Source organism: Pipistrellus kuhlii, unplaced genomic scaffold (genome assembly GCF_014108245.1).
Source record: "Pipistrellus kuhlii isolate mPipKuh1 unplaced genomic scaffold, mPipKuh1.p scaffold_m20_p_1, whole genome shotgun sequence".
Lineage (NCBI taxonomy): Eukaryota > Metazoa > Chordata > Mammalia > Chiroptera > Vespertilionidae > Pipistrellus > Pipistrellus kuhlii.
The window spans coordinates 78,277,549-78,292,021 of NW_023425404.1; the positions used below are offsets into that span (position 1 = coordinate 78,277,549).

The window sequence follows — 14,473 nt, forward strand, 5'->3', positions numbered from 1 at the left end:
AGCTGTTATAAACATCTGTTTGCAGGTTTTTTTGTGGACATATGTTTTCATCTCCTTTGGGCAAAATTCCAAGGAGTTTTGGTGGATCTGAAGGTGTTTTTGTTCTTAAATATATGATACACATATAAATACTGTTTGAAAGAGACTAAAAAGTAAAGAGAGAGGAAGTAGGTAGGGATGGGATCATCTTACATCAACAATTTTTAACCTTTTTCATCACATGGCATACATAAACTTATTACCAAAATTCTGTAGCACACCAAAATATACATTTTTGCCCATCTGACCAAAAGGTATAATTTTACAAAAATCAGAATAGTAATTACCCTTTTTTGCTCCAAAGTGATTTAAAAAAAAAATCAGGTGTCTATTCTTGTATATAAAGATTTCTAGTATCATACCAAGAATTAACCAATCAGGTGTAACCTTATTATGCAAAGTGACCAATAAGATTATATGACTCATATCTATACTAATAATACCCTAGGTGGTTGTCATGCTCTCACGCATCACTCCCTAACGTCCTCACAAGATGACTGTCACAAGATGGCTGCATGCACAGCAGAGGCAGGGCCCGCCAGAGGAGGCAGGTCTTGGTAGGGGAGTGCACTTGTGGGCAATCAGGTCAGAAGGGGAGTACAGTTGGGAACAATTAAGCCTGCAGGGGAGGGCAGTTGTGGGCAATCAGGCCTGCAGGGAGGGCAGTTGGGGGTGATCAGGTTGGCAGGGGAGGGTAGTTGGAGGCCATCAGGCTGGCAGGGGAGGGCAGTTGAGGGGCATTAGGTCAGCAGGGGAGGGCAGTTGGGGCCATCAGGGCAGGGGAGGACAATTGGGGGCCATCAGGCTGGCAGGGGAGCAGTTAGGCATCAATCAGGCTTGCAGGGGAGCAGTTAGGGGGTGATCAGGCTGGCAGGCAGAAGCGGTTAGGGGCAACCAGGTAGGCAGGCAGATGAGCGGTTAGGAGCCAGCTGTCTTGGATTGTAAGAGGGATGTCCCCCAAAAGGTCCCAGATTGGAGAGGGTGCACTAATTTCATGCACCAGGCCTCTAGCATATATATTTATAGTTCAAGACAGGGCATTCACACTGGATGGCTATTGTGTTGCTGTTGTCATTTTTTACTTGATAGTCTAAGGGGAAAGAAGTCAGTGTCCCTGACAGAGTAATCAGGTATTGCATGTTGTAAAAATTCTTGCAGCACACCTGTTGAAAATCACTGCTCTATGCTATTTCTTACCTCACTTACTATCATGCAGTATCTCAAGCTAGATATTTCAGTCAGCTCTAATTTCTTTTTGTACCAAGCCTTTGTCCTACTTGCAGGTACTCATCAAATCTTAATGTTTACCACAGACATATTGTTTGGATATAGTTTCTCCTCCGCACTGTGTTGCTTTTATCAGTTTGGCACTGTCTTTATAGGACTGTTGAAACATCCTCATCCCTATTCTAGTCACTTAAAAAAGAAAAAAAAAAGTATGATAATACTAGTACTTGTCAGGGTGTGGCCCTTTCCATTATTAACCTCTTGTCAGTATCCACTCCTCCTATTTACCATCTCTTCTGTCCTACCCCCATATTGCCTTTCAGCTACATTAAATTCCCATCTGATCCATAAATGTGCCTTGCTCTTACCCTGTATCCTTTAAAAAGGGTTTTCTTTACCTGAAAGTTATCTTCCCACCCTTGCTTTTCTGGAAAATTCCTATTCTAGATCAACCTCAAAGTCACCTGTTATAATTTGACTTGGACAGAGTAAGTCATACCTTTTTTTTGTTAATCCTCACCCAAGGAGGATTTAATTTTAAATATCAATTTAATCTATTGATATTTAGAGAGAGAATGGGTGGGATTGGGGGAGAGAAGAGACACATCAGTTATTGCCTCCCACATGTGCCCCACTAGAACTGGGATCGAACCTGCAACCTAGGTAGGATCCCTTGATTGGGAATTGAATCCAAGATCTTTCAGTCCACAGGCTAACACTCTATCCATTGAGCCATGCGACTCAAGGCAGTTGTTCCTTTCTGTATCAACAACACTATCTTCATACTTCTGTTTTAACATTTATTTCTTTATTTCAGTGATTATTTGTTCATATGTCTGCTTTCACTTGAACTGCTGGCTCCTCCAGACTACGGACTCATTCATGCTTATATCTTCGATGCTTGGTGCATTATCTGATGCCCATTAAATATTTGTTGGATGAGTGACTGAAATATAATCTTTAATGAAACTTTACATATTCCTAGCCTGTTGGAATTGGAAGTGATCACTTTGAAGATAACAGATGTAAAATTATTTTCTAAAGGTTATACACACAGTAACGCAATTCTCACTTCTGTCCTTGTGCTGCGTGTGCCAGTGCTCTCTGTGGCAACTTCTACTAGCTGCTCTCAGACAGTATGGTTGGGGAATATCTAAATTAAGACAGAGCCAATATGAGTACATTTACTGTTAACATATGATGCCATTTAATAATTTTCAACTTATAGAGACAAAAAATTGGGACTGTATGGAAAGAGTCCTGAAATTTTGTTTGAATTCAGTAGGTTGACTGTCTAGTCTTCAAGAAAATGAAATTATATAAAAGTCAGATTTGGTATTCTTTTCCACACTTCATCCCCCTAGTCCACTTAGAGGGGTCCCTGGATACAAAATATTGTGTGTGCATGTGTGTGTAAGTGTTTATGTGCATTGTGTAGGGAAGCATAGGTCCCATACCTTTTTTTAAAGGCTTCTTTGATCCCCCCCAAAAGTTAACATGGTTCCTGACTTGAAGATATGTTGCTGTGTGATAAGTGATCTTTCTCAAAGTAAAGTACATTAAACATTCTTTTAGCTGCTACTTGAATTACATTTTTAATCTTTGCTACTTGCTTTCATTTTTAGGGTTTGTGTTTAGTGAATCAGAGGGATCTGCATTAGAACAGTTTGAAGGTGGCCCCTGTGCTGTTATTGCACCTGTTCAGGTAACATAGACTATTTTATCAACTCCTTAGAAGGATGTGTTCAAACATTTCATACTTTACTTTTTGCTTCCTAATATACATATACTCTGTAATCATGATGCATGGTCAGTTACCTCTCAACTTTTGTTCATGTAAATTGCTATAGATATAAAAAATATAAGTGAATTCAGCAGAGACACAATAGTATGGTGATTACCAGATGTGAAAGGGGCTTGGGGGAACTAGAAGAAGGTATAGGAAGAATAAATAGTGATGGAAGGAGACTTGCCTTGTAGTGGTGAACACACCAATGATGTATTGCAGAACTGTACATCTGAAACCTATATAATTTTTTTAACCAATGTCACCCCAATAAATTTAATAAAAAAAAGTGAATTCAGAACATGAGTAGGTTACACAGCAATAGCCTTTGGATTATATATATATTTAAAAACATGTTTTTATTGATTTCAGAGAGGAAGAGAGAGAGATAGAAACATCAATGATGAGAATCATTGATTGGCTGCTTCCTGCATGCCCCCTACTTGAGGGGGAGGAATCGAGTCCCGCAACCCAGGCATGTGCCCTTGGCCAGAATTGAACCTGGGACCCGTTAGTCCTCAGGCTGATGCTCTATTCACTGAGTCAAATCAGCTAGGGCTGGATTATATTTTTGAGAAAGCATAATAAGTTTTCCGTGATTTTCAGAAAATTACGAATTAATGATCATGTCATCTTTCTAATACAATGTTCCTGTTGAATAATAACATTTTATACTACAGATAAGTACATTATAGCAATGATACTATTTTCATTTGATCTCTCTATAAGAATAATATTCTTAAAATGTTGTATATTTTCATGACCTAAAACTTTATAAATTTCTAAAATAATTTGACAGATTATAGTATTTTAGGGTATTACTTTGGCTTTTAAATTAAAGTTAGTTGCAACTGATTTAAAACAGAATTTGCAAAATAATAAAATATTTAAAAATATTTATTTGTTATTTTACTAATCCCATAAAAGATAGGGTTAATATGAATATATGTATTTGATTTTGAATATTGATGTGTAACATTGTTTGAATTTCAAAGGCTGATTTGTTATAACCATTACATTGTTTAAACCAAAAATAGAATTTTCAGTTTATTGTTACACTTATGTCTGAAACAGCAAATGTAACTTTAGAGCTGTTACAAAAGAAGCTTGAATTTGTTTTTTATGTTCAATCAGCAGGTTTTGAAAATAAATATTTAATGTGTTATTTATTATTCATTGGGCATAAAGAATGCATTTCTGAATTGTTAGTTTCAAAGTAAATTTTTCAAAACTTATACTTTATACACTTACATTGTTAAATTAAAAATATATTCCTTGAAGGAGGGGGAAAAAATCTCCCTTCAGGGCTGATTCTAAAGTAATATCCTTTGTAAGTCATTATTTCTTTAAAGAATTGATATATTTTTGCATTAGTAGAATTATTTTAAAAATTTAGAAAAAATTGAATGTTTGAGCTTTGCTTGGGAGTTACTGAATATAAAGGATAAAACTTGACCAAAAATTGATTAGAGAAATTATGTTGAGTAACTGAGGCAAATTTTGGTTGCTAGTTGGAATCTTATTATCTAAATTTGACGATTCCTTGTCCTTCTCATTTGCAAGTTAGAATATAATAGCTTTGTCCCCTTGGGTCATTAATAGTACCCTCAGCTCTTTATTTATTGTAAGTCAGTGCATATAATTAAATGCAAGATATAAATAAATGCAAGATATACCATAGGAGTTTTGTGTTTTATAAGATTCATTACATTTCCAAAATGGCAGTTATTTTTGCAAGTGGGGTTGTTATTTTAAAAGAGATAACTGTAATGTTCAAAATCCTGATGTATCTTTGAGGAGGTAATTTATTTTCATAGTCACATAAATCTTTTCAGTCATAGAGGAATTTTATTTATATTGCAACTTCAAGTAAAAGTTAAAATTAAATCATTAAGAATAATGAAGGGAAATGAGCAATTGCTAAATTGCAAAAAATAAAATATGTGCTATTGCTAAAAGAATAGTTATACTATAGAACCAAATAATCAGTGGTGGAGAAAAATGAAGTTTACTAAGTGTCACTGATATGACTGGTTGGCAGTTTGAGAAAGAAAAATAAATTTAGATAATTACATATCATATACCAAATATATTCTTAATATAATATTAAACCACTGAAAAACTAAAAATAATGTATTGTCAACCATCTAAGAGAAAGTATGAGTTCCAGACTCAGAAAAATATTTGCAGTGAATATTAACAATGAATAGATGTTGTCTTTCTTAAACAAAGATTTTGAACTAATTGGTTATAAAACACTAAGACCCCAGAGGTGAAATGAACATGTATATGCAATCAGAACAGCTGAAGTGGTGCTGGACAGCCAAAGAATCAAGATGTTCAACCTCAGTAGGAATCCATGAAAGTACAAATAAAACTGTAACTAGAGTCTAAACTGCTTACTCTTGCTAATCTTTAAATAGAAAATAATTGCCAGTGCATGTAAGGTAGGATAATGCTGGCATACTCATATATCACTATGTAGTATAAATTTGTACTTAGATTTTGGAAGGAATTTTACATTATAATTGGAACCATGATAATGCAGTTTTTTAGTGTAATAATTGTACTTCTGTGTGTATCTTTCCTAAAGAAATAACCTTTAATATGGGAAACATTGTAGTCAAGAAATAGCTTTTATATTTATAGCAGCAAAAAACATTGCAAAAAATTTAGGTAAGACTAGGATGCTATAGTCCTTGAACTGCAGTTTTAAGAAAGAAACACTGTACTACAGTGAAGTATTTTCTATTAAATCAGCAATGTAACATAGTTGGTTCATGTAAGGAAAGGTTAGAAATCAGGTTTTTTCCCCCCTCTTAAATCTTACAACTGTTTTAGTTAAACCAGGAAGTTAGAAGCTTCTTATAGAGTGATGATTCATAGTGGTATTGTATCACAAATCAGAGCTAATAGAGCAGAATCACTCTTGTATTTAGATTTCTTTTCCTCCAAGGAATCAAAGAGAAATGTGAACTTATTTCTGTTTTATAAGGCTTTCACTTTACATTTAAGTTTCCAGTCATGTGTCTGATTTTGAGTCAGTTCTTCTATTTATCAAAAAATATGTATTATGAAAGAAGAAGAATTTTATGGACATAGAATTAAGTTTATAATAGTATTTCCTGGATAAATAATTATCCCCAGATACTGTTGAATGTGAAGGGGAGCCATTTGAAATTTTCATAGCGCTATTCAAAATATTAGAAAGGAGGTGCAAATTAGTTGTTTTATATTTTAAAATAAAAAATGATATATGTAAGGCATATTTATGATGTATGGTAATAATTATTGCTTTAATTGTATAAAGGCATTTCTTTTGAAGAAGCTCCTGTTTTCTTCTGAGAAGTCTTCTTGGAGGGATTGCCCAGGTATGATAGCCTTATAAATGTTTACTCCATCCTCTATTTTACAGGTGATCTATGCAACATTCATGGCAATAGTTAAGTTAAAATTACCTATCTTAAAACGTGCACTGTCAATGGGATATTTTTCTTTAGGTTTCTTTCTTTCTTTCTTTTTTTTTTTTTTTTAAAGATATGTTTTTATTCTTAGAGAGAGAGGGAGAGGGAGAAAGAGATGGAAACATTGATGAGAGAGAAACAACAACTGGCTGACTCCTGCATGCCCCTTACTGAGGATCGAGCCAAAGATGGGTATATACCCTGACCGGAAATCGAACCCATGACCTCTTGGTGCATGAGTTGATGCTCAACCACTGAACCACACTGGCTGAGCATGTTTCTTTCTTTCTTTCTTTCTTTTGATATTTCAGAAAAATTCATGGTAAGTGACTCCAAATTTTTAAACGCATATATTTCCAATTTGGTTTTCCCAAGACATATAAGACAGGATAATATAACTAAGGGAAAAAGGTTGGCCTCTTGCTAAAATAAGGGTAGAGCACCCTAAACTGTTAAATTATAGCATATCATAAGGATTTTTTTAATGTTTGTTTTGTCTTAGCTCTGAGCAGGAACTCAGTTATCTTTGTATTTCTGCATATTTTAGTATAATGTCTTACACAATGCAAATAATATTGCAAGTAATTCTAAATTAAATTGCAAATGAAGCTGCCATAGCTTCTGCAATATGCTTAGGTCAGAGAGCTGTCTGCTGCTACCTTATAATTCACTTGACAGTGTACAAAAATCTACTTACACAATTTTATGTGGACTTCGTAACACCTTCTAGTATATGTGCTGCCGAAGCGAGCACCGTAACACCTTCTAAAAGGAGGTAGAATATATTATAATCTCAGTTAGTATATAAGGGCAAAACAACTTCCATTCCAGATCATGTCCATAGAGATTTTGACTTTAAGAGTTAAAAGTATCATTATTTATTTATTTTATTCATTAATAGTGGGAATGCAAATAGTGGGAATGCAAAATAAAGTTTAATAGAGAAGAGACGATTCAAAAGATAATATTAACATGTACATTTTATTAATTAGATTGCTTGCACAGAAATTATTCATATTGATAAAAATGTATATGCATTGTCATAAATGTCATATGTTGTGGAGGTTATAAAATGATTGGCATAGTTCTGGCCTTTAAAGAACTTTAAGTCTGTTCGGAGAAATAGAAACCTCCCTATAGCATACAATTTTACATATGCTATGTGTACATTTTATCCTCTTTGTTTGAAAGTTTCAGAAAGCAGTATTACTTTTGGATAGTAATACTTCTTGAAAAGGGGAAGGTGGCTAAGATTCAGGAAGAAATTGAGCATTTGTGCAAAATCTATGTTCAAATCACTGTAATACAGTATTAGTAGCTTCTATATTATGCAACATAACAACAATGGCCCCTGCTCATGTAATGGATTGTGGTGGTGTTGGTTCTGAGGGTATGTTATCTCATTATCCTTATTCTATGGGACAGGAAGATTAAATACATTAGATTAATTCTGAAATGGGGAAAAAATAGAGGTCACAATAGGCCCTTACATAATAAAGGAAACCTTGTGACTTAAATGTTTCATTTGCAGGTAAGAGAGAGTTGATTGCATCAGGTAACATACTTTTTTCTACTAATGTTTAATTGTGTATTTTTTAGGATTCTTTTTTCTCAGTAATGGAAATATTTAGTAATGGTGATATTGTAACCCTCAAGCACATTATTTTCTAAAATAATTTCAGATCAGTTGTTACAGATTTATCCCCCACCTGGAATGCTTGATTTTCATTAAATGAAAACATTCGTAGTTAAGATTGTTATTCATGCCCGGATTATTTTTCCCCCCAAAGGAAACCATTATAATTTGTATTTCGGTTATTTTTAGAGGAAGAGCGGAAGGAACTCCTTTGTCACACCTTATATGATATTTTAGAAAGTGCCTGTTGTGACAACTCTGGATCATACTGCTTGGTTTCATGGTTAAGAGGAAAGACAGCTGAGGAAAATGCTAGTATTTCTGGGAGTCCTGCAGAGTCTAGTTGCCAAGTGGAGCATTCTTCTTGTAAGATACATTTTTTTTTCCTTAAAGTAATTTCTTATGCCTTTGTTTTAATAGAACTATTGACAATTTTAAAGAATTAAAAATTTCATAACATGTCTCTTTTTCAGCTGAAGCTTAATTCATGGGCCTTCGTATTTTTCATTTCCATTTTGATTATTTTAATTACTAAAGGACATTGCATTTGTTTGTTTTTTTCTTTCTTTCTTTTTTTTCTTTTTTTTTGGAAAAAAGGAAATGTATTTCTTAAATTAAAAAAAAAATTCTCCTGCTTGATGACATTCTTTTGTGAGCTTTGAAACTCTCATTTAGAAAGTTTAAATTTCAAATGCTTTAATGTTTACTTTGTATTAGGGAAGAAAAAAAATATTTTTTAATATATTTTATTGATTTTTTTACAGAAAGGGAGAGAGAGAAATACCAATCAGCTGCCTCCTGCACCCCCCCCCACTGGGGATGTGCCCGCAACCAAGGTACATGCCCTTGACTGGAATCGAACCCGGGACCCCTCTGTCAGCAGGCTGACCCCCTATCCACTTAGCCAAACTGGTTTCGGCAATACTTTTTTTTTATACTTCAGAAAATCTCTTAAAGTAGTTTTTGTAACTTTATAGAGCAAAGATGGGGACTTTTTTTTTTAAATTACATTTCCATTCTTCTTGAGCTTTTTGGATATTGTTACTATATATGAATTATTTTAAAGTAACTTTAATTATGAGTTCTAATTTTGCCTTCATTTAAGTTTTTTGTGCTTGAAAGATTTTTCTTCAAAATAAACTAAATAACTATTCTCATTATAAAAATAATATGTTCTGTAGTCGTTAGCCTTTGAAAATTCTAATGTAATTGGCCTAAAACCTGCCAGCATGAACTAGTGGTATAGAAACTAGATAAAAAAGAGTTGCTGTCCAGTTTTTCTTTCTAGGAACTATCTTGCTAGCAGTTGGCTTTTGATAATTGGTAGTTTCAAGTGCTTGTAAATAATAAGTGACTTATTCTACCTATAATGCATTCCATTAACTAACATTGGAAATTGTTTTTAAGGAAATTAGACAACCGATTTTTAGAAAGTAAATTTTCATTGTTTGTTATCTACATCTTGCTTTCCCTGTAGGACTGAATGTGATGCACTATTGCCTTTTTTGAGCTAAAATGTGTCTGTGATGTCAGCATTTTCTCTCCTTCCTCTGCAGTTACAATGGCAAATTCTAATAGCACATTTACAAGGAAGAATTTAAAAAATTTAGATAGTTCAATGACATTTTTATTTTCAGGCCTTTCAATATAAGCTTTCAAAAAATTTAACACTTTTAGAGTTGATAATATAGTTGAAAGAAATAAGTGGAAAATATTCTCTAGGATAATAGTAAAAAATGTCATTAAGTTAAAAAAGATTGTTTTTAAATATTTTCTAGGTTTGACTGGATTACATGTAAGCATATTAATAGTTTCATTAAGTTAACATTTTGTCAAAATAGTTGAACTAATTAAAATTATTTTAAAGATTAGGTGCTTAAAGCTAGTTTTTTATTCAAATATAAGAAAATAGTAAGATCTTTTTTATAACTCTTTTTATTAGTATCTTAGTTTATACTGCATACTTATGGACTGTGCTATACATTTCATAGTGATAGGTTGAGTGGCCTCATAATGCGTTTAATTTGGAACTAATTTAGGTGGGCATACTATATTGAATTCCTTTTCAATAAACATTTTTACTGATTTTCCAATTTACTGTGCCTCATTTTTAAAGTTGACATGAATAAAACCAGATTTAAAAATATTTTTTTATAATCTATAAATTTAAAAAGTTTTGTTAACTGAAAATTTAAGAAATTTACTTTAGATATTGACAAATGAAATGAACTTACATTAAAATTTTTATTCCATGTAACAATCTATTTGCTTATTCTTTCCTTTATTCCCAGCTATGTTTTTTCCTTGTGTTTTACATTTTTCCATTATCCTGCCTGCTAACTTTTTTATTTTGCTTGCCTCCTTTCTCTAAGTTACAATCTTTATGACAACTTTTGTAGTGAATGCCCAGCAATTTTATTTAGATAATCAGATACAGGAAAATTAGTACAATTTGGAAAACGTTAGGTAGAATTTTTATTTTATCCTGAAATTTTAAATGTGAACTATTTTCCCCATTGTCATTCTGCACAAACATTAATTTCATTGGCTTGTGTGGTGTGTATAGTTTTGGCTTCTGGTAACGCACACTTGTTTGCAGTAGAACACTCAGGTTCAATTTCAGTTTGTTTCCCACACAAATTAAAAGATTACTTAAGCCATTGTATTTTTAAAGATTTTAAAAAGTAATTTTAAACATTTGAATATTGATACTAGACTTTGAAAGGCTAATGTAATGTGACCTTTTAAATTGTAAATCAAAAATTGAGAATTAATATTTGAAAGTACTAAGATTTGCTTTATAAAGTATATATATAAATACATATGAAATTATTTATTGTGATAAATTGAGTACGCATTTTTATTCATCTTTAAAGACTTTATCTTTGTGGAGCCAAGACTCAGGATTGAAATCTCAGCTCTGCTGTTTATTGCTGTGTGCACTTGAGAGGATTCTTCTCTGTGCCACAGTTTCCTCTTCTGTGAAATGAGGACAATTAGAGTTGTTAAGAGGGTTAAGTGAGGTAAGACCAGTACAGCATTTGGCAAGGGGCCTGGCACTCAGAAAAGTGCTAAATAAGCATTACCTTTGATTTAAATGCTTTCTTTGATTTTTAAAAATTTATAATTGTGCTGTATTAATAAATGTAATCTAAGTAAGTTACTGAAAATTCTCAACAGTTATATGAATTAATGTGGAAACAAACTTAAAGCTGTCCTTGAACCTGTATAGTTTCAAGATGCTATGCCTTTTTATACACATTTTGTTTAATAGTTAAGCATTCAATGTAAAGATTTATATTATAAAGAGGAAGATTAGCTTTGATGATTTTACTTGGATAAATGGAATGAAAGATTATATAAAAGTGCAGGACACATTACAATGATGTGTGAAGCACTATGATTGCCAATAATATTTTGTATTTTATAAACGATCCCAGCATAACTGAATTAAAAAGAAGTGTATTATTTTATACTTCTACACTCTCAGTATTATATCAATTTTAGGTATAATCATGGTAACTAAAATGTTTAAATATAAATTTATGTAATACTAAAGTTGAAAATAAACTGAGGATTTTAAGGGAGTGAGAAAAGAGGGAAAATTTTGATTGCTTGAAAGTATTTACAGCCTGCTGTGTGTATCTTGTGTCATTTATTTGCCATGTGTAGTGCTGAAAAGTGTCTTTTATGTATAGCTGCCTTGGCTGTCGAAGAGCTTGGCTTTGAGCGATTTCATGCATTAATTCAGTAAGTAACATTGGAACATTTAAAATACTTACCTTGTGGACACATTGCCATTTTAATTCTGTTCATACTGGGGAAAGGTACTTAGTTTTATATGCCTGAGATTAATTTGTTTTCAAATTAAGAAATAATTTGTAAGTGTGTACTTAAATTATTCAGATTCCTAAATTAACTATCAAAATACACTTTTTATAACACTAAAAGCTTTTTCATCATGACAATGAAAAAATAATTTTAGCTTAATGTTTCTCTGTCTTGAGTGAGTACAAAGGTTCCTAGTAGAGTAAGTATTTGAATTATTTATTGTTTATTAAAATATACTTTCTATAGTTTTCATTAAAGCCGCCATGTCTTCATTAGATCATTTAAACTTTTTTTTTTTAAATTTATTTTGTTGATTTTTTACAGAGAGGAAAGGAGAGGGATAGAGAGTTAGAAACATGGTGAGAGAGAGTCATCTATCTGCTGCCTCTTGCACACCCCCTACCTGCGGATATGTCCGCAACCAAGGTACATGCCCTTGACCGGAATCGAACCCGGGACCTTTCAGTCCCCAAGCCGACGCTCTATCCATTGAGCCAAATCGGTTTCGGCGATCATTTAAACTTTTTATTACAAAATAAAAGGGAGGATAGCTATGATGATAGAATTATAAGTGGCATTTGAAATATTAATTCTTAAAAAAGTTGCAGATACACAAAAGTCAAATTTTGTTTGTTCTTAAACTCATCTTAGAAGAGGGCCACTTTAGTACTTAAATAACTGTATGATTATTGAAGAATTTATTAATGCCAGGCAGTTCACATAAGAGATGAAGACATTCCCTACCAAGTGTGCATTCTATCTTAAATGGCGTGTATTATATATAGTGACAGTTGTCAGCAATAGCTTTTGTTTTTAATGGCTAAATTTGTATTTGAAAATTTTAGACACAAAAATCTCCTTCTGCATAGGTACATTTTAATGTATAAGACAATTTAAGATTTTTCCCATTTACGAAAGTAGTAAACCTTATTATGGTACTCATATTTAATTCTTTTCACCCCCCAGGAAAAGATCATTCGGAAATTTATCCGAATTAAAAGATGCTGTCTTGGACCAGTATTCAATGTGGGGAAGCAAATTTGGAGTATTGCTTTTTCTGTATTCTGTGTTATTAACAAAGGTTTGTTGAAGATGTTTCTGCTGGCTTTTATTAATCTGAGTTTAGTATATTTTCCTGCTATAAGGACAAAATTTATTGTTTTTTTAAAAATAAACCTTTATTGTTAAGATTATTACAATTGTTCCCCTTTTCCCCCCCATATCTCCCCTCCACCTGGTTCCCACCCCACGCTCTGCCTTTATCCTCCCCTACTCCCCTCCCCCCGTCACTGTCCTCATCCATAGGTGTACAATTTTTGTTTAGTCTCTTCCCACACCCCCCACACTCCTTTCCCCTTGAGAATTGTCAGTGCATCCCCTTTCTATGCCCAGATTTTATTATATTCACCAGATTATTAATCAGATTTTTTATTTACTTGATTTTTAGATTCATTTGTTGATAGATATGTATTTGTTGTTCATAACTTTTATCTTTACATGTTTCACTTCTTCCTCTTCTTAAAGAATACGTTTCAGCATTTTATATAATACTGATTTAGCGGTGATGAACTCCTTTAGCTTTTTCTTATCTGTGAAGCTCTTTATCTCACCTTCAATTCTGAATAACTTTCCAGGGTAGAGTAATGTTGGTTGTAGGTTCCTGCTTTTTATCACTTTGAATATTTCTTGCCACTTCTGTCTGGCCTGCATCCTTTCTGTTGAGAAATCAGCTGACAGTCTTATGGGTCCTCCCTTGTAGGTAACTAACTTTTTCTCTTGCTACTTTTAATATTCTCTCTTTGACTTTTGCTCTAGACATTTTAATTATGATGTGTCTTGGTGTAGTTCTCTTTGGATTCCTTTTGTTTGGGATTCTCTGAAAGTCTCTTTCACCAGGTGGGGGAAGTTTTCTGTTATTATTTATTCAAATAAGTTTTTAATATCTTGCTCTCTCTCTTCTTCTGGGATCCCCATAATTCTAATGTTGGTTCGCTTGAAATTGTCCTAGAGGTTTCTTACACTATCTTCAACTTTCTGGATTCTCTTATCTTCTTGCTTCTGCAAAGGAGTGTCCTCTGGCTCTTTGTGTTCTAAATCTTTGTCTTGATTCTTGTGATCTTCCAGTCTGTTTTTAGGACTTTGTGTAATATTTTTTATTTCAGACAATGTTTTCTTCATTTCTAGTTGATCCCTTATTATTTCTAGTTGCTCCATTTTCATATCCTCATAGGTCTCATTTATTTTATTGGCCTTTTTTTAGGATATTCTTGAATAACCTTATATCTGTAGTTTAGAACTCAATGTCCATTCTTTTCTTTTCCTCCATCTCCTTCCATTGTATCCTGCCTCTTGCCTGCATTTTAGTTGTTTCCCTGATTTGATGGAATAGTTTTATGTGCTAGGTGTTCTGGTAGAGCCCAGTAGCACAGCCTTCCCAGTTACCTGTGGTGGACAGTCTTGATGTAGCCCTTTGTGGGCTGTGTGTGCAGT

General features: G+C 33.2%; 1 protein-coding gene across 5 annotated transcripts in view; it reads left to right on the forward strand.

Annotated features, from left to right (window-relative positions):
* MINDY3 (MINDY lysine 48 deubiquitinase 3) overlaps positions 1–14,473 on the forward strand; it is a 102,188-nt gene that overhangs the window by 12,704 nt on the left and 75,011 nt on the right. For 2 of the 5 annotated variants that reach the window (XM_036453092.2, XM_045585811.1), the window contains exons 2-6: positions 2,892–2,971; positions 6,363–6,423; positions 8,342–8,518; positions 11,851–11,902; positions 12,950–13,064. In XM_036453092.2, the coding sequence (XP_036308985.1) occupies positions 2,892–2,971; positions 6,363–6,423; positions 8,342–8,518; positions 11,851–11,902; positions 12,950–13,064 (485 nt within the window). Of the gene's footprint in view, positions 1–2,891; positions 2,972–6,362; positions 6,424–8,341; positions 8,519–11,824; positions 11,903–12,949; positions 13,065–14,473 lie in introns of those variants that run through there. The other 3 variants (XM_036453100.2, XM_036453106.1, XM_036453115.2) reach the window with 3 other exon arrangements.